The 20173-nt window shown below is 39.0% G+C and overlaps 2 protein-coding genes across 3 annotated transcripts in view; one reads left to right on the plus strand and one right to left on the minus strand.

Annotated features, from left to right (window-relative positions):
• LOC139939780 (dnaJ homolog subfamily C member 13-like) overlaps positions 1 to 17448 on the minus strand; it is a 51492-nt gene extending 34044 nt beyond the window's left edge. For both annotated transcript variants that reach the window (XM_071935896.1, XM_071935895.1), the window contains exons 1-18: positions 17314 to 17448; positions 14937 to 15025; positions 14026 to 14101; positions 12655 to 12801; positions 12151 to 12195; positions 11431 to 11577; positions 10880 to 10933; positions 10207 to 10349; positions 9170 to 9329; positions 8296 to 8387; positions 7870 to 8036; positions 6825 to 6904; positions 5543 to 5609; positions 4429 to 4534; positions 3872 to 3971; positions 2408 to 2515; positions 1948 to 2103; positions 1087 to 1143 (exon numbers count right to left, since the gene is read on the minus strand). In XM_071935896.1, coding sequence (XP_071791997.1) covers positions 1087 to 1143; positions 1948 to 2103; positions 2408 to 2515; positions 3872 to 3971; positions 4429 to 4534; positions 5543 to 5609; positions 6825 to 6904; positions 7870 to 8036; positions 8296 to 8387; positions 9170 to 9329; positions 10207 to 10349; positions 10880 to 10933; positions 11431 to 11577; positions 12151 to 12195; positions 12655 to 12801; positions 14026 to 14101; positions 14937 to 15013 — 1782 coding nt within the window. In that variant the 5' untranslated portion in view covers positions 15014 to 15025; positions 17314 to 17448. The remainder of the gene's footprint in view (positions 1 to 1086; positions 1144 to 1947; positions 2104 to 2407; positions 2516 to 3871; positions 3972 to 4428; positions 4535 to 5542; positions 5610 to 6824; positions 6905 to 7869; positions 8037 to 8295; positions 8388 to 9169; positions 9330 to 10206; positions 10350 to 10879; positions 10934 to 11430; positions 11578 to 12150; positions 12196 to 12654; positions 12802 to 14025; positions 14102 to 14936; positions 15026 to 17313) is intronic.
• Positions 17449 to 19277: 1829 nt separating this feature from the next.
• Positions 19278 to 20173, plus strand: part of LOC139939320 (exostosin-2-like) — a 38989-nt gene continuing 38093 nt past the window's right edge. The window contains exon 1 of the mRNA XM_071935098.1: positions 19278 to 19467. The gene's annotated coding sequence lies outside the window, so the exon portion shown is untranslated. The remainder of the gene's footprint in view (positions 19468 to 20173) is intronic.

The following is a 20173-nucleotide window of genomic DNA, read 5'->3' on the forward strand; positions in this document are numbered from 1 at the left end:
TGACAAGAACGGGATTTGAACCATCTACCTCCACATTAACATGCCAGCACTATACAAACTGAGCTATCTAGCCCTATGTTGGCGGTCTCCTTATAAACTTGTTTTAAAAAATCCTCTAACATGCACAGCCCTAAGAACTAAAGAATCGTTCCAGAACGTAACCCTTCCAGATGACAGTCTAAGGTCAGAAGTTTGTCAATTATTCGCTTCACCGGTTATTGTCACCGTGTCCCACAGTGGGGTCACTGTAATTCGGCCTTTTATATCATCATCCCTCAGACCATCATCAGGTAACCCTAATAATTTTTCGGAATACAAAAAATCAGCTAAAAAATCACTTTGGTCATCCTTCCCCCCACCCCCTATAAAAATAAATTAATTATTAGATAAAAAAAAAAAATGATTTGGGGTTGAACAAAGAAAAATTTACTAGATTTGAACCAACGACCTCAAGATTAACGTGCCAGCAATCTACCAACTGAGCTATCTAGCCCTAAGAATTCCTGATTGTAACTCTTCCAGATGACGGTCCGAGGTCAGAAGTTTATCAATTATTCGCTTCACCGGTTATTGTCACCGTGTCCCACAGTGGGGTCACTGTAATTCGGCCTTTTATATCATCATTCCTTAGACCATCGCCAGGTTACCCAAATATTTTTTTGGAAAACAACAAAGCTTGTATACAGCTCATAAAGCACTCTGGTCACCAACTTATAATAAATCAATAGATAAGTAAGGATAAAAATGCTTTGGGGGTTGAACAAAAACAAATTTGGACGCCATCTCTGGAACCTGCCTCGGGAGGCTGGCTAAAAATAACTCTCGATAATCTTGCATGTAAAATCAGCATAACGTTGACAAATACCAAACGATTACCCTAACATTAAGCCAATTGGAAACAGCAGCAACACAGCATGTGCTTTTTTGTTTTGTCTGCTGTCACACAAACAAAATTGTGCTTTCCAAATATGAACCAGGCTCAAACAAAAACTGGCCTTCTAAAAGGACTGGTAGGTTTGCCAACTTCCGTGGGTTGCCTTGCTGGACAGGGATGCAAAGTCAAGATCGAACAAAAGAAGAGCTTACCTCAATGATAGCTTTCATGACAAGTCCTGCACCTTTCACTACAGTCATGGAAGGATGCTGTGAAAAAGCAAAAAAATGCAAGAGTTCCGTCTTGTGAATGTCAATCAAATTTTAGGTTAAAGGAACACGTTGCCTTGGATCGGAGTTGGTCTATTAAAAGCGTTTGAAACCGTTTGTTATGAAATGCATATGGTTAGAAAGATGTTTTAAAAGTAGAATATAAGGATCCACACAAGTATCACTCGAAACTGCCCGGTTTTCCTTTTACGTCGCGAACTATCACGGTCGGCCATTTATGGGAGTCCAAATTTTGACTCCCACAAATGGCCGACCGCGTTAGTCGACAGGGTAAAAAGAAAACCACGCAATTTCGAGGCATATTTGTGTAGATCATTGTATTCTACTCTTACAATATCTTTCTAACCATACACATTTTACAACAAACGGTTACAGAATGATTTTCAAGGACCAACTCGACCGATCCAAGGTAACGTGTTCCTTTAATTGGCCCAAATATTTGAAGCAAGACTTCACATATGATGATATAAAAATTACCCAGGGCTCTTGGTTACAATTTGTTTTGTTTCCTATAGGCAAATCTTGTTTAGCTTGTACCCACAAGCACTGCGTGCCAAGTAGACTTAGCTTGTACGCTCAAAGCACAAGGTTTTGGAAAACCTTTTAACTTTTTAAGTAAATAAGGTGTCTTGCTCAGTACTTGCGCATGACGGCTACAAAGATTGATCTTTATTAACATCTGTGAAATCCAAAGTGCAGAACCGCATAAAAGTCCGGTCTGGTGCCTATGTTTTTCACACAATCCTTGACTTGGAGTCGGGAAACCAGATGAACTGTACGTACCTGGAATAACCTGAACAAGACCCGACCCTGACTGGCGACCAGTTCTAGCAGTGAGTCGAACAGCGTACCGTCTGTTGTCTCGCTGTACGGGGCGCAGAGTGCAAAGGTCAAGAAATCTAGCAAGGAAGTTATCACAAGTGCACCGGTCCCTCGGTTCTGAAAGAAAAACACAAATGGTTTAAATTTCTCTGAAGCAAATAAAATGGAAAAAAAAACCGTGGTACAGCAATCTTATGACATAACTTCTTGTTTCATGCCATTTACAAACTATTAACTGCTCACCCCTGCCCAACATCAACCCCTACTCCCCTCAAGAACAACTACAAAATATATATATACACCAACAAATAAACAACAAACAAACAATCAACAAGAAAAAACAAAAGCTAAAAAAAAAACACTTGTGCACTTTGACCTCAGCCATTACGGCTCTAAATAAAGGGGTCTATTTGTTACGTACCACATGCAAGCTGAAGAGTTCTAGAAGACTTTCCAAGAACTTCTTGGAGGAAAGGAGAGATGATTTGTTGAGTTGTTCTTGTCTCAGGTCGTAGTCATCGTGCATCGGCTAAAACAAAATAAGAAAATTTTTTAAAAAGACAAGAATTAAGTCTCTTTTCTTGTTTGATGTGTGGAAGGAGATTGTTCCATAAATGAGGCGCAGCAAATTGAAAACTACGATGACCATAATGTTCAACGGGTAATATTAGGGATCGCCAGGGGGTCTTTGTTAGCTGAACAGAGGTTTCTAGTAGGAGTGTATGGAGCAAGTAAAGATCTTTAGGTAAGTTGGTCCACTTCCACGACTGCATTGATGTGTTTAGGCTGGAGAGAGAGTCTATCTTACCTGCATTAATGCACACAGCGTATCGATGGCAGCGTGAAATGACTGCATTGATGTGTTTAGGCTGGAGAGAGAGTCTATCTTACCTGCATTAACGCACACAGCGTATCGATGGCAGCGTGAAATGACTGCATTGACGTGTTTAGGCTGGAGAGAGAGTCTATCTTACCTGCATTAATGCACACAGCGTATCGATGGCAGCGTGAAATGACTGCATTGACGTGTTTAGGCTGGAGAGAGAGTCTATCTTACCTGCATTAATGCACACAGCGTATCGATGGCAGCGTGAAATGACTGCATTGACGTGTTTAGGCTGGAGAGAGAGTCTATCTTACCTGCATTAACGCACACAGCGTATCGATGGCAGCGTGAAATGACTGCATTGACGTGTTTAGGCTGGAGAGAGAGTCTATCTTACCTGCATTAATGCACACAGCGTATCGATGGCAGCGTGAAATGACTGCATTGACGTGTTTAGGCTGGAGAGAGAGTCTATCTTACCTGCATTAATGCACACAGCGTATCGATGGCAGCGTGAAATGACTGCATTGATGTGTTTAGGCTGGAGAGAGAGTCTATCTTACCTGCATTAACGCACACAGCGTATCGATGGCAGCGTGAAATGACTGCATTGACGTGTTTAGGCTGGAGAGAGAGTCTATCTTACCTGCATTAATGCACACAGCGTATCGATGGCAGCGTGAAATGACTGCATTGATGTGTTTAGGCTGGAGAGAGAGTCTATCTTACCTGCATTAATGCACACAGCGTATCGATGGCAGCGTGAAATGACTGCATTGACGTGTTTAGGCTGGAGAGAGTCTATCTTACCTGCATTAATGCACACAGCGTATCGATGGCAGCGTGAAATGACTGCATTGATGTGTTTAGGCTGGAGAGAGAGTCTATCTTACCTGCATTAATGCACACAGCGTATCGATGGCAGCGTGAAATGACTGTATTGACGTGTTTAGGCTGGAGAGAGAGTCTATCTTACCTGCATTAATGCACACAGCGTATCGATGGCAGCGTGAAATGACTGCATTGACGTGTTTAGGCTGGAGAGAGAGTCTATCTTACCTGCATTAATGCACACAGCGTATCGATGGCAGCGTGAATGGCCAAGTCATCCTGTCTCTTCATCACTTTGATCACTTTCAAACCTACTCGCTCACGGAACCTGAATATAAATAACAAATTGGTTCAGTCAAAGTTGAAGTGAGTATAGATTATAAAGCATGCCAGATACTTCACAGGGGTAACAGAGGCAAATGTCTCGGTGCACCTTTAAAATAGACATATTCATGTAGGTGCCCTATAACAAGGAGAAAACGCCTTGGTACATTTACCACACGATGCATGCTTGCGAAATGCACATATTATTCAAAACAACAGAGATTGATATTTGAAAATGCACTAGGGTTGAATAGCTAAAACAAAGATTTGTTTTTTTTTAGAGGGCAACCAAACCTAGCCTCTTTCTACCCCTGTTATATCTTGCAACATACAGTAAGGGTTTTAATAGTTACTTGAAAGTGTGATTCTATAAAATGCTGTCAGTTGTCAAATGACTACAGTAACACAGGAATATATGAATACATGAATTAATATATGAATATATGAATAAATTTGCATACTTTGGTAATGATGTGAAAGCCATGAAGCCGGCCTTGGAAGCAACCAATCGTCGCAGTGCTTGGAATATTGCTTCAACTTCAACCACGGGCATCGTCACAGGATCCTCTGTAAATCACAACAAAAGAACAAGTTTTGCCAAAATTCCCTGAAAAAAATTCAAGCCAAGCCATTCAGGGAGTGTCTCAAAAGTCAGAATAGTAGGACCGTTATAGTTGGATCAGACAAGTATTGCTTAAAGGAACACGTTGCCCTATAAAAAGCGTTTAAAACCGTTTGTTATGAAATGCATATGGTTAGAAAGATGCTTTAAAAGTAGAATATAATGATCCACACAAGTTTGCTTCGAAATTGCGTGGTTTTCCTTTTACTGTGCTAACTAACACGGTCGGCCATTTATGGGAGTCAAAAATCTGACTCCCATAAATGGCGACCGTGTTAGTCGACGAGGTAAAAAGAAAACCACGCAATTTCGAGGCATTTTTGTGTAGATCATTGTATTCTACTTTTAAAACATCTTTCTAACCATATGCATTTTATAACAAACGGTTACAGAGAACGCTTTTCAAAGACCAACTCGACCGTTCCAAGGCAACATGTTCCTTTAAGGACACAAGTGTCACGACTGGGACTCAGACCCACACTCTGCTGATCAGAAACATCAGAGCTCGAGTTTGATTCTCTTATCCGCTCGTCCATGACCGGCCACACCTTAAAGCCATTGGACATTTTCGGTAAACAGTGTTGTCCAAAGGCCCACACTTCGTGTATCCCAACTTATATATAAAATAACAAACCTGTGAAAGTTTAGGCTCAATCGGTCATCGGAGTCGGGAGAAAATAACGGGAAAACCCACCCTTGTTTCCACGTTTCGCCGTGTCATGACATGTGTTTAAAATAAATCCATAATTCTCGAATTGATAATTGTTTTAATATTTTCTCAAAAAGTAAAGCATTTCATGGAATAATATTTCAAGAGAAGTCTTTCACCATGACCTTCTGTACACCCTGTAAGTTACTTGTAAATCTGAGAACTTTTATTTTTTTTCTGTTCCAAAAGTGTATAATGGCTTTAACACCTTGATAAAAAAAAGGCAAAATGGAGCAATATTTACCCTCTCTAGCTAAGATTGCTGTGATGGCTCCTCTGATCAACTTCTCTTTATTCTCGGCAAAGAAGCTCTGCAACAAAAGAAATCATAAAAGTTGCTTATTTTACCTTAGCAAAAAAAATCTAAGCAACAGTTTCTGTCTGTAGGATTTGAAACTTTGCATGGTGGAAATACGATATAGAAAGGTTTGCGTTAACACCATGTAATGACTATCTCTAATGAGTTGGGGTGGTTCTGAAAAGAACCGTTGGTTTCAACTCCTGTTTTCAAGAGTTGAAACCAACGGTTCTTTTCAGAACCACCCCAACTCATTAGAGATCGTCATTACATGGTGTTAACGCAAACCTTTCTATAACACCATCTTCTGCTTAAGCAGTTCCATACAATTGGGTTCAGAGGGCCCAAAAAAAGGCCAGAAATTAATTCACTTTTCCTTCAATTCAAATTCAATTCAACTCAATTCAAGAATACATTTATTTCAAACTCTCATAAAAGAATAACAACAGTTACATGCACATGTATTAGGGAGTAAAGCAAAACATTTCTTTAAGTAAGAGTAAACATGAATAAATACATAGAGTACAGGGCCGTTTGGTATGCATAAGCTTATAAAAAACAGCCAGACAGACAAGAAAACAAGACAACCAGACAGACAGACACACAGACAGACGAACAGACAGAAGGACAGATGAACATAATGCATGACTCAACTACTTTTAGTAAGAGTAAACCTGAATAAATATCTAGAGTACAGGCCGTCTTGATAAGCATAAGCTTGAAAAAAACAGCCAGACAGACAAGAAAACGAGACAAACAGACAGACAGACAGACAGACAGACAGACGAACAGACAGAAGGACAGATGAACATAATGCATGACACAACGACTTTTAGTAAGAGTAAACCTGAATAAATACATAGAGTACAGGCCGTCTTGGTAAGCATAAGCTTTTAAAAAACAGTCAGACAGACAAGAAAACAAGACAACCAGACAGACAGACAGACAGACAGACAGACAGACAGACAGACAGACAGACGGACATAATACATGACACAACAAATTTGTAATAAAAGTGACAAGATGGCAGTACAGTTAAAGCTGAAAATAAATAAAACAAGTGTTGAAGAGATGGATGTGGTTCAATACCATAGGATGGGAAGCTAGTATACATAATGGGAGATAATGTCATGTAAATCAATAAATTACATTTTATTGTTCATGACCCATGCATAAAAATTGCTTTCTTGCTCTGCACCTAACAAGTTTTTAAACAAACGTTACTTACATCTTGTGTGACTGCATGAAGTAACCCGCTGTATGATACGTTGTTGTTAAATCGCACTACAGCTTGGTGGAAGTTATTGTCTGGAAAAAAAATAAACATCGGAAATATTAGTTTATTGATAAGCTGTTTAACTAGAGTCATCTCTATTTCGCCATTTGTGTAACTTTGCTCAGAACTTCTATCAGATTTTTGGCACAACAGGGATTGCCCATAGTTTCCTGTAAAGAAGTGAAGAGGTAAAGCTACAATCTGCCTCGTCGGCAGGGCCCAATTTCACAAAGCTGTCAAGCAGATAATACTGCTTTGCTAAGTTCTTTGCTAAGCAATATATGAGTGGGGCACCATTCGCAACATGAAACCTTTATGGAATTTTTCTCTGCTTAGCAAGTTTTAATGCTTACAGGCTTTTTTTGGGTACCAGCCAAGATGCATTCAGATGTTAATAGTTTGTGACTGGTGCTGCACTTGGTCTTGGTTAACCCTGACTCATCTTAAGCAGCTTCAAGCAGCAAAGACAAGCATTCTCTTGATGACGATCAGAGCATACAGGCAACCAGTTTCAGTCAATCTCAAAGAAGAAAGGCATTCATATTGGAGTGTTAAAGACATTGGACACTATTGGTAATTGTCAAAAACTAGCCTTCACAGTTGGTGTATCACAATATATGCATAAAATAACAAACCCGTGTAAATTTGAGCTCAATTGGTAGTCGAAGTTGTTAGACCTCAAATTCTAAATCTGAGGTCTCAAATCAAATTTGTTGAAATTACTTCTGTCTCGCAATGTATGTCACTTCAGAGGGAGCTGTTTCTCACAATGTTTTATACTATCAACCTCTCCCCACTACAAGTGATAAAGAAAGGTTTTATGACAATTATTTTGAGTAGATACCAATAGCGTCCACTGCCTTGGAGATTGAAACAAATTGTTCTGTAGCAATCAACGCAGTTGGTCGCCTGTAAAAGTTGCCTTGTGTGACACGAGGCCCTTAGAGAGCTATTAAATCTACAGTATCTTTTCTGCCTAGAACCAATTCTTTCTTACTTGGAGGTTGAGCCAGAAAGCGTAAACAGTTGGATTCCACTTCTTCTTCTACTGGGACGTATAAAGGATCTTGTCTCAGCCCGCGGTCCGTCAGAAGCATCTTTACACAGACGTCACGATTTCCACTTGCACGAACGCCGTCCAATACACTCGCTATAAGATTATCTCTGGATTAAGAGAGAAATTTACAACTTACAGGGATATATAACCTTTGGTTTGGGGAACCGCTCGATTCTTTTCATGCTAACTATATGTAGTATAACAAATCGAACTAACCTGTGAAAGTTTAATCGCGAAAACTTCAACCACTCTGAAAACAGATTTTTCAACCTAAGAATTTTTTTAAGTAAGAATATTTGAAACTTTTCTAAGAAAAATTGTAATAAACCAGGAGATTAGCTATAGGAAAAAATAAGTTTACGTTACCGGTCTGTAGATGAGTACTTAGTTACTGTGCCTTTTATGGACTCCAAGTAGAAGATCTGGGGTTGGCCCTCACAGCGCACCATTGCAAACACCTACAAATGAACAAAGACAAAACAATAATTTAAAGGTTCTTAAAAACTTCACTCAGTCTTCTATGGTCTGTGACAGTTGGTGAGAGTGTTCTTAAAGGCAGTGAACACTATTGGTAATTGTCAAAGACTAGCCTTCACAGTTGGTGTATCTCAACATATGCATACAATAACAAACCTGTGAAAATTTGAGCTCAATCGGTCATCGAAGTTGCGAGATATTAATGAAAGAAAAAAACATCCTTGTCACACGAAGTTGTGTGCGTTTAGATGGTTGATTTCGAGACCTCAAGTTCTAAATCTGAGGTCTCGAAATCAAATTCGTGAAAAATCACTTCTTTCTCGAAAACTATGGCACTTCAGAGGGAGCCAATTCTCACAATGTTTGTTACCATCAACCTCTCCCCATTACTCGTCACCAAGAAAGGTTTTATGCTAATAATTATTTTGAGTAATTACCAATAGTATTCCACTGCCTTTAAATACCTATATACATATTTGTTTAAGCAATTTCGTCCCACAAGGCTAAATACCATTCTCCGAAGGGGCTAAAAGATGAAAATTTTTAAGATGCAAACAACATGGGGAGCTGAAAGCAGGACTTTATGTTCCTCTTAGAGCAGTAGGATGGAGGGAAACATGCACCAGGCAAGAAGTTTTAAAGAGATGCAGTATGTGGAATAAAACTGTTGACATGGCTCTCTGTTCTACATCCTAGCAAAGTCAGAGTGTGTACATTATTTAATTACTATTTGAGCCTGAACTACACTACTCTGTGTACTTACATTGCATAGCGGTTTAACAGTGACTACACTGTAGCTTGCGGGATCTCGTTCTACGATGCAAGTTTCCGTCAGACAGAGAACTCTTCTTGCTGGGTCAGCGTACCGTGTGGACCACTTCTGAACGTTGAACTCAGCCAGAGACGTCAGGCTTTCATCATTGCTATAAAAATATGTTTTAAAGAAGTTTCATATCTACTAACTACAATAATAATGAGATGAGGAAATAGAAGTAGCTGTCACAAACTGCTGACCAGCCAAAAGGAACGTATGGTATAAATGCAACATAGTATTAATGGTATAGATGTTTCGATCCTAGCAGAGTCTTTCTTGAAGGCTAAAAGAAAGAGAACTTCATAATAATATAATAATACTGAATTCTTATATAGCGCAAGTATCTACCAAACAAGGTACTCAAGGCGCTGAGTATGCACAAACTTTCTGAAAGATAGGTTATTGCATCGACGAATTCTGAGACCCAATAATTTAGCACCTTATAAGGGTTTACAAGGTGCTACGGCGCATAAAGCAGCCACAGCCAAGAACAACGGGGCGAACCCCTTATCTTTTTGATGACTGACTGGGTTCTTTTGCGTGCGTTTACACAACACATGGGACCAACGGCTTTATGTCCCATCCGAAGGACAAGAAAGACTCTGCTAAAAAAGGCCAAAGCGTCAGGCCAATATAGTGAGATACATGGGTTTTGCATGGTATCAATGTGTATTCAGTTTGTGGTTATACCATGAGTATGATATCAACTTTGCTGGTAGTTTGTTTTTTAAAGAGGTTGTCTTGCTATTTTTTCAAATGCCGCTGGGTAGCTTTTGGAATTTGGAGACTATTTTTATATCTGAATTGAACTGTCCTGCTTAGTTCCTACTCTCTGGGGGAGGACAAAATCCACTGCTACTACTATTTTCACTTGATCGATACCACTATTTCCATTGATGAACCGAGGGGGCTTCTCGATATTAACTTCACTGCCACAGAGTGAGTTCTTGATGGTCTGGTTCTTAATGTCTGGTTAAGGTCCTTACCTGTACTTTCCCATCTTGTTAATGATACTCTGATCAAAGCTGATCGCCTCTTTCCTCTTCCTCAGAGTCACTCCGATGTAGGTCCCAGCAAACTCCACTGCTTTCTTTATCAGTTCCTCCTTACGATCGCAGGCAAAGATGTGCTGTTTGTAAACCAAGTAATATTTACAAGATTGAAGAATATCCCAAAGGGAATTATATTAATATACTGAACTTTGCAGAAACCAAGAACGAAGAAAACTGCTGAACAGCCACGCCCAATTTCACAGCACTACTTACCTCATAATTCTGTGCTTACAGCTCCCTGTAAACCACATAAACCTACATTATGTGCTGTACGTGCAGAATTTTGCATGAAGCAGAGTCATTAAATTGGACCCCGATCACAAATTGTACGCCTGAAACTTCTCACAAAAAACTATGCTGGAACTTCTTACAAAGCAAATTGAAATGTTGCAAAAAGTGACCATGGCCTCACGTTTAAAAACCAGCAGAGCCTTTTTAAAAGACTTTAAAAGGTATTGGAGTCTGATAATGATCATTGTTGAAACTGAACGATGACCTAAATAAAATCCGAATGAGAGGACATCTGGCTTGACGATAATTTATTGTATGTCAAAAACATACATTATATGTACCCAATTGGTTTAAACATAGCCTAAAGACAACTCACCAGTCTGCTGAAACCGCCATGGATGATGGCAAAACCACCTGGGTAGCCGGACACCTGCATAGAAAAACAACAAAGATTGATGAAACCAGGTTTTTTTTAACTACATGTACAACACACTGATGAATTATTCTCAAACTCCCAAACTACACTGCATTAATGTTTAGCAACTCTATTGCATCAATGTTTACAATTTGCATGAAAAGAATTCAAGATTAAAATGAAGGTCAATAATTAAAAGACTTTCACATTCACCCTTTGTAACGATTTGTACCAAAATACACCTAGTGGCCGCAAGATTTTACCTACTTCCATAAACATAAAGTGGTCAAATAAAAGTCAAGTTTGGAGACGAAATTTTCCAACGAAGTAAATTAACGTAGTATCCGCATTTCTAAACACAAACACAAAACGTTCTATTTCTTTCTATTTCTGTTGACATTTTTGCTGACAAATCTTTTTCAAAAAAATGAAATATATTAGCAATGTCTTCGGAATAAAACATTATTCCTCTAAAAATCAAGTAGTGCAGTTTCATTCTCTCCATGGCTCACCTCTGTGAATCCCTCTATATCTCTGTAGTAGTAAGAACATAAGACTTTGTTGTCAGCGGGACTAATCTGATCCACTCCGCAAGCATTCACCTCTAAGACGACCTGCTTGCGGTTGTCCGACCAATGGTGCTTGTAGGCGTTGAAGCGCTGTAGGGATCAAGACAAAACTGGTTTAAGAACTATAGTGCAATCTGGTTTCCTACTTTTTTGCATAACGTCTTACACTGAAAAGGTTGTTTGATTCGCAGTACCATAGTTGTTGGGAAAGTAACTTTGTCACTTACACTTTTCTAAAAAAATAACTATAGACAACTTAAGGCGTGCACCAGGCGCACAGGTGTTGAGCACCGCGCGCCACTGCTGCGGTGTACATGTACATGTGCCTAGTTTTGTGCACAAAGATATGAGGAAATTATGTTCCTTTTCACTCTGTCTGAGTGATCCAAGTGAAAACAGGGCTTACAATTTACCATGGACCATAGGCCCAAGGCCAGTGAATTTAGCACCAGGCCAGTAAACTTGTGAAGGTCTTGTGTTTTTATTCAAATGTTGCCTTTCAGTCTGATAAATCTCTTCTTGTGGATTTTTATCCTAAAACAGGTCCCGTGTAACCACAGGTCATTATGGTTGGTAAGCATGCTCTGATGGTTGGTAAGCAGTCTACAAATAAATTCTGCTTACTATAAAAATGGACTCGCTCGAAATATTTAATTTACTTACCGGTTCATCAAACTTATTTCCTCCTGCAAAATCCTTGCGGAATTTCTGTTAACAAAATAAGAAATTATATTCAGAAGTTTCATTTTCAGGTTTTATATTCACAAGCTTTTACACTAAGCCAAACAATAACGCTGAGAGTAGTGTTTTTATTAAAAGCTGCAATTTTGTTCAATTATTTTGATTATCATTTTGCTTTATTTCATACATGTAAAAACATACGAGAATGTTCAGTATGACGACCTTTATAGTATTGCATGCATATTTTTGCGATGGTATTTTTTGTGTCTACTTGAAAGAGTTTGTTCGATTCTGTTTGTCAAAAAATTTACTTGAATCAATTTATCATAACCCTTTTTTATGTACATGTATCACTGAATAAAGTGCATATATCAACCACATACTGCTGAGAGCAACAAGCACATGACATTAATTGGTCAGACAGTAGAAGGGTTAAATGAAGTCATCCTTGCCATTATCCTACTCTGATTCTTAAGTATAACTCACCAAAGCTTCTGTTAAGACATCTGGGCGATACTCTGTAGAGAATCTCATGGACTCTGTCTTCTTGCCCTTGCGGATGTTAATCACAAACTCGTTGACTTGCTGAGACTTTGTGTTTGGTGCGATGCCAAAGAAATCTGTGTAAGCCCACTGCGGAAAACAGAGTGGTGCAGAGGAGCAAGATGAAATATCAGTCTATTGAAGTCTAGTGCTGGGCGAATAGTGAAATTTTGTTATTCGGATACCGCTGGCCAACTATTCGAAATTAACCGGATATTCGAATAGTTTTTTCGCCGCTAGAGGGCGCTGTTTAAAAAAAAAAAAAGAGGGCGCTGTTCATTTGTGAATGAGATCTTTTGGGCGGATTGATATTAGTTTTAGACAGTGTCACTCGGTTCATTCATAAAAATGACCGGATCTAATTTAAAGATGGCGATTTGCTTTTTCTTTTGATCGTGATTGACTCTACGTGAAGGAAAACTTTTGTAATCTTTGAACAAATTACGTCAGAAATGTCATTGTTTTAACTCTTCACGGAGGTGAGCATAGTTAAATACTTAATATATGCTGTTTTATGCTGTCTTAATAGAAGTTTCATAAGGATTCAGACAAAACATTCATATCAGTTGTCGCCCGACGTCCGCGGATATTAAAGAATATCCGGTTACTCGGTTGTAATTACAGAATTATCCGGTTTGTAAATAGGTATTCGCGCCCTATGCGGATATCCGGTTAAGAAAAAAAAAGGCATTCGCGGTTACGGATAGGAAAACCTATTCGCCATTAACCGGATATTCAAATAATTCGCCCAGGCCTAGTCTATTGACCCCCTTGGACTGACCTCACATGCTAGCTGTCCATGGTTTGTTATTTTGGAAGTCAAATTACATGTGAAGATATGTTGAGCATGTGAGCCATATCCCCCATCGCCTAAAATACTCACTACAAAGTAAAAGGGGGAAACCGACTCCCAAAATGGGGCAAACTAAGATTTTTTTGGATCACATCTGGGCCCAATTTCATGGCTCTGTTTACCAATAAGTTCTCTGCTTGCTGTCACTATTATTTGCCCCTGACAGAAAAAGGCAAGCCCTAAATTTCTGTGCTAGCTGTGCAAGCGAAGAATGCCTAGCAACGTGGAAAGGCACAAGAACAAGCAAACCTTTCCCGCCACCCTGTGAAATATGCTTGAATTAAGCGCCTTATTCCTTGCTTACAGTAAGCAAGCCATGAAATTGGGCCCATAAATGAATTGATTGGTAAAATAGGAATGTGTTACTTTTTAATTCAACAAACTGAAAATATTCAAGAGAGCAAAATGAAAAAGCATCTTTGAAAATATTTCTTGACATGTTTTTTTTGTGTGAACTTTACCTGATTTGTAACTTCCAGGGTGCTAGGGTTATAAGTTGTTATACCCTTATCTCCAACAGAGAAAATTCGCTTGTACCTTGGGCAAAAAAGAAACAAAATGTTACCTCGGGAATTTATTTGATTTGATTTGAAGGCCTAGTTATAGTCAGTCGCCTGATGGTCACGAGATGGAAATCTTGACGCGGCGATCATAAAAAACACAGTTAATATGCCTCAGCGGTGACTAGAAACTGTGTTTTTTAGGATCGCGCGTCAAGATTTCCATTGCCTGACCATCCCGCGACCGACTATACACCTGCCTTAAGCATGACAAGAAGAGATACATTGTACGATCATGTACGATTGTACATTACATGACATTTGGTTGGGCTTTCTGTTTCTGCTAAGATTTCTCTGTGAAAAACATTGTGCTTTTCAAACAGCTACATGTATATAACATGGTAGTTTGGCTGGTAACCTTTTTCTGGTAAGCACAATTATGCAGTCCCATTTGTGCCAAAAGCAGCTATCAAATGCCTGTGATTTCAATGATGAAAGATTTACACCAAGTCTCTGGATTCGAACTGCCTCTAGCTACTGGGCAATCTCGATGGTCTAGATGGTAAGACACTGCTCTAGAATTGCAACGGTCATGGGTTCAAACACCACCCGAGTAGTATGCATGTGATTTTTTTCACAGAGGTCGGGAAAGTACTGAGTGTACAGTGCTTACACACATCAATATGGGTAAAACCAAAGTTAATTTTCTTCATCCCCAATTCAAATTTACATCTTTTAATTCCCTGGTTTCTATTTCACTTTCCACGAGTGTTTCATTATAATAATGTTATTACTTTCCTTCTTGTAAGCAGGAAGGCAAAAAGAGATTTTCATAAATCAAAAGAATAAAATGAATAAATTGACAAACTCACTTCCCTCTCCATGAGTGTTTTGTAGTGTAGTAACTGGCAGTGTCTTTGTTGTCTTTCATTACGACTGTCAGCGCCATGTTGGATACTCTCTGAGGTGAATAAAATGAGTAAGTTCGTTTTACACCTGGGCTGGATGGAATGAAAACTACAGAGAATGATAATATTAAGGGCATGAAGTGTACACTGGACATCAGGACATGGCTAGTGATTTTAGCACTGGGCCAGTAAACTTTAGGGGCATCAACAAGTTCTCCATACAGAATGCAGGCACGATACATGTACTTCACGGAGGTCCCCTGGTCATTGCCTTGGTGCCCTTGAAATGCTCCAGTACAAATTTGCAATTTCATCATAGGGTGCCCTTTACCAAGAAGAAAATGTCTTGGTGCCCTTGCCCTTTCAAAAACGAAGCATACAGCCCTGAGAATGTCCCTGATAAGATACCAAATTACTGCCAAAAACATGCTATTTTTTTCTTCATTACTTTGTTTCTTCATTACGGCCTAAATTCAATACACATGTTAGACTGGGTAGCCCAAGGTGTACAAACAATCAGAAAAATTATGTTCAAGTATTGACATTGACTCTTTTGAGTTTGAGCAAAAAAAATACGTTTCAATTCTATTGAGCAATGAAGAATACAAAAAAAGACAAATGAGATAAATGATCTTCTTCTTTCTTATAACGTATAAATAAATAAGTGCAATTATTGTTCAAATAAAAACATTCAAAAGGATATTGCAAAGAAACAGGAAATTTTCTTCTCGTTTTGATTCTGGTCAATTGCACAAACAAATATTTGTCAAGTAAACATTTTGAGCAGCCACGCCCTGTGTTCTTCTGCAAAGTCCAAGGACCGGTGTCTCTGTATGTAAACCTCAGTAGACAGGATTTTGCCTCCTGTGCACCTTACACAAAAATACAGGCAGGTAGGCTGATTATACATGTACAGTGTAGTACCACTGCTACCTCTCATGTCATTTGAAGGCTAGACAGTTTGTATGATGCTATACATGCACACAGGAAGTTAGGAAATGCATATCAATGCCATCCGTGGTGTATATGGAATTACAGGTGGTGGATGGCATTACCGATGAGCGCCACTCATCCTCCCTCAGTGACATTCCAGGGAAACAAAGTCAAACCCGAACATGGCAGATCTACATTATATGTTTTAAATCAATATTTAAAATGCCACACTGACTAATACTCCATGAACATATTTTATCATTTTAACATCATTAGCCATATATGCCTACTACAACAAAGAATAAAAAATACATGAATTATTTTTGAGAGTAGCCCTATATTTAGGCTAGGGAGTCCAGCAGTCTATTTGGCACTATTTTATGGGGCTTCGCTTAGAAAATTGGTACAAGGATTAACTAAGAAATAAAAATTACAAGAAAAACATTTAATAATTAAAAAATATACTAAGGAATGCTACAACTCAAATATTTGACTACACGGATAAAGTTAATCCACTTAGTTAAATATTTTAATTAAATTATAACTAAATTTATTGTCTATTATGAAATATTGGTTGACTATCTGCAAGATTCACAGTCATCTTGCTGCTCGTAATAACGACGAGCATTGTAACCATATGTCTTCTCTGTCAATGTGTGGGGGTCGTCATACTACCTGGGCCAAACTCAAACAAAATAAAGCTTTTGAGTTTTAAATTTAATCAAGGTCAGAAAATCCGGATAACTTTCCGTATGGCGCCACCACTTTTTCACTCATTTTTACAAAAAGGGATATATCAATCAGGTAAATTAGATACTATATTATTTTATTTCGAATGAAAAAGTGGTGGCGCCATACAAAAACTTTTCCAGAACATCCTCCTTGACAAATTTCTTTGCTAAACAAACATTGATTGAGTGGGGCACCAGAGTCCAGACATGCAGAATGTTAACTTTAATTTGATATCAACTTAAATGTAATTTTTTTGACTGATTATATTTATATCTTAGACTTATAAAAAGAAAGAATGTAACTGCAGTGCAATGTTAAAAAATAAAACTTTAAACACTGCTTTTATTTTTAGTTCTTTAGCAAGCTTTATCTGTGAAATCTTGACATTTAGGACGCCCACAGTAATTCTGCCAGCATGGCCAGGTGAGAGCGGTGTAAGGGCATGGCTACCACCTCCATGGTAGGGGGGAAGGGATGCCTGGGAAATTGTCACTGTAAAGTGTGTGGCTCTATAACTCGTGACTCTACTCTGCCTCTGTGATTGTGAACAATCATGTGTGAATGAAATTATTGTTGTGAACACCCCCACACAACCGTTTTACCGTGGGGGTGAAAACAGATATCAAAATGCCAATATCATTTAACTTTGTCAATAACAACTCAAAATACAACTTACCAATCAATAAATTATTTTGTCGTTATTCAAATAATTGCCGACAGAAACTTGCTGCTCCCGTGATAACACTTTTAACATTAAAAACTTGGTTCCGTTTTGATGTGTACGGTAGCCGCCATGTTGTCCATCCAGCAGGGGATATCCAAAGTGCGCAAGCGCTCCCCTGTCTATTGACCTTTGCCAGCAACGTAGACTCCTAAACAGGCCGGTTTGAAGAAATCTATAGAATCAAGCCGCAGCCGCAAGCCGCAGTTTAATCAATCCATGATTAAACTAATGTTGTTTCTGCTCTGAAACTTTAGAACAACTTAAACCGCTAAAATAGCACTTTGAGGTTGTTCGGCTTTAATACCGTAATATAATGGACTAAAATTGAGGAAATTTTCTGTATTGTTTCCCATCCATCAGGCTTGCATGACCACCGCGGAAGCAATGACTATGCTCGGACGATTTGCTTCATGACTGCCCGACATTGCCTCAGCTCTTAAAATTATCCTGTATAAGTTCACAATTTTCTCATAGGGTGCCCTCTTTCGAGGAGAAAATGCCTCGTCGCCCCTGTTCTCACAGGCCTGCATCCATAATTATTTGGACTCATCGGCAGAAGAGGCTTTACTTAACGTGACAAAAGTTGACTGTGTGAAACGTCTAAACGGTGTTCAGCTTCAATCCTACCGGCACCCGCCCCCTTGTGAATATCGGAGGAGGACACTCCTCAATGTTTGTTTTATTATGGTTTTTTATCTATCTAATTGTCACGTGAACAACACTATGGTATAAGCACTGACATTTTATTTTCAATGCTACGTGGACCCTGACCTTTCTACAAATCCGGAACACGTCACACAATATTACCAGGCTGTCATAATATTTATTTATCTATTACTTTAGAATATTAGGCAATAAAAACACATCAAAGTACAAAGAAAACAACAGGGGATAACAATGGGAGAAAACAAAATTCATGATACAAGACATGCTACGCGAACAAAAAGAACTGCATGCTTGAGGGTTTGCGATATAAGCTAAAAAGACTTATCTTGAACAAAAGCCTGGCAAAAAAAGGTTAAACTTACTACCAGTCAAGGGGCCATAATAATAATAATAATATGCCGTTTTGCCGTTTTGCTTGCTTTTTATTTTTTTTCCTACAAAGAGGAATTCCGCTGAAAGAGGGGGGAGGAAACTAAACGTTGAAAATTACTTGGAAGTTGTGGGGGGGGGGGGGGTCCGGACCGTGAAAGGCATTTTTATTCATGGAGGGTCCTAAAAAGATCATGGGGTCGCTCGAGATGTCTAAACAAAAGTTATGGCTTTCACTGCGTTCTGTTCAACGCCCCCCCCCCCCCCGCCGTTTAAACAGTCAATACCACTTAACTTGGAGATTAAATAAATAAACAACTTTTTTTTCCTTTTTTTTTTAAGACGGCGGTTATTATCAACCTTTAACAACCGCAAGATTAAAGGGGTCGAAAATTTAAAATTTCTGGGAAAAGTCCATCTCGGGGAAAGTTGAACATCGTAATAAATAGTTGTCCGTCGTGACAACATCCGGCCGAATGCCAGCATCCCCCCCCACCCCATCCCCGCCACCCGTGCCCGTACCACCACCAAACGATCAACAATCGCACCGACCACCACCGGCCCCACCCCATTCCACCTTACCCAACATCGTTCTTAGAGGAGGGGAGGGGGGAACGAAGGCAGAACTTCTACCTATAATTTCGCTTTATCTGACAAAAGTTCCCACATCTGTTGTTTTTGCTTCTTCTCAATGAAAATAATTGTCTTTGAAATTCGATCAACTACTTTCAGTTAAACACAAAAAGGTACATTCTTTTGTCTAGCGGAATTTTAATGCAATCAATTAAAGTGGAGCAGAGCTGTGTATTGGACGCAGTATAGCGCCCTCAATCTAGATCCCAATCACTTTTTGGAACCAGACGTTGTTTACGCTGCATATTACCTATTAGGGTGACGTCTGGGATCCCTGTGGCACAGACTTTGTACTCTTTCTGACTCCGTGAAAACATTATGACATTTGATCCCGAAAAACGTAATTTTACCCAAATCTGATCGAGCCATTGTGACAACCATGGAGTATGTTGTATCCGCACCCATTGCCGTATACTGTGACATCTTATCTTCTGAGAAGTAGGTTCCTTTTACATTTGTATTTTTCAGTTAATCTTTGTCTACTGTTCTTTTCGTTTGTTGCAATTGTGTTTCTGTTACGGACGTGTACCTAAACCGTGTTTGTACTCAAATTGTAGTGGAACTGGAAAACGTGTGTAGTGTAAAGAAACTTGGAAAGTGTATCATTCGGATGCGGATCGCAGTATCCGAAGCCACGGCTACGGCTGCTGCTAAATCGCCGGTCACCTTGCAAGTTGTAGCTGCCGTCTCGGTACTGTCATTTGTTTGGTGTCAATGTCACTCATTTATTGCTCTGCTGACTATTTTTTATTTGTGATTGTTTTGTTGTCAAATCGAATGTTGGGAAGTAATTGGTAAGAGTAAAGTAGTTTCTTTTACATAATAATATTGTGTTTGTGCGGCTGTGTGTGTACTTTTTAACAGAGTACACACGCAGTCTAAACAGAATTAAAATTAAATACGGTCTATATCTCGTTGTAGACTTTATAATAAACAATCATGATGGAAATGTATTATCAAACTAAATATTGAAAACAGTTGAAAAGTTGGACAATTTTCTGCACGTCGCCACCACTTTTTCATTCATTTTTACAAAAAGGATATCTCATTGAGTTAAATTAGATACTATATTATTTCATATCGAATGAAAAAGTGTTGGCGCCATACAGAAACTTTTCCAGAAATTGTAACAAATTGTTGAAAT

This window comes from Asterias amurensis, chromosome 7, assembly GCF_032118995.1.
Source record: "Asterias amurensis chromosome 7, ASM3211899v1".
Lineage (NCBI taxonomy): Eukaryota > Metazoa > Echinodermata > Asteroidea > Forcipulatida > Asteriidae > Asterias > Asterias amurensis.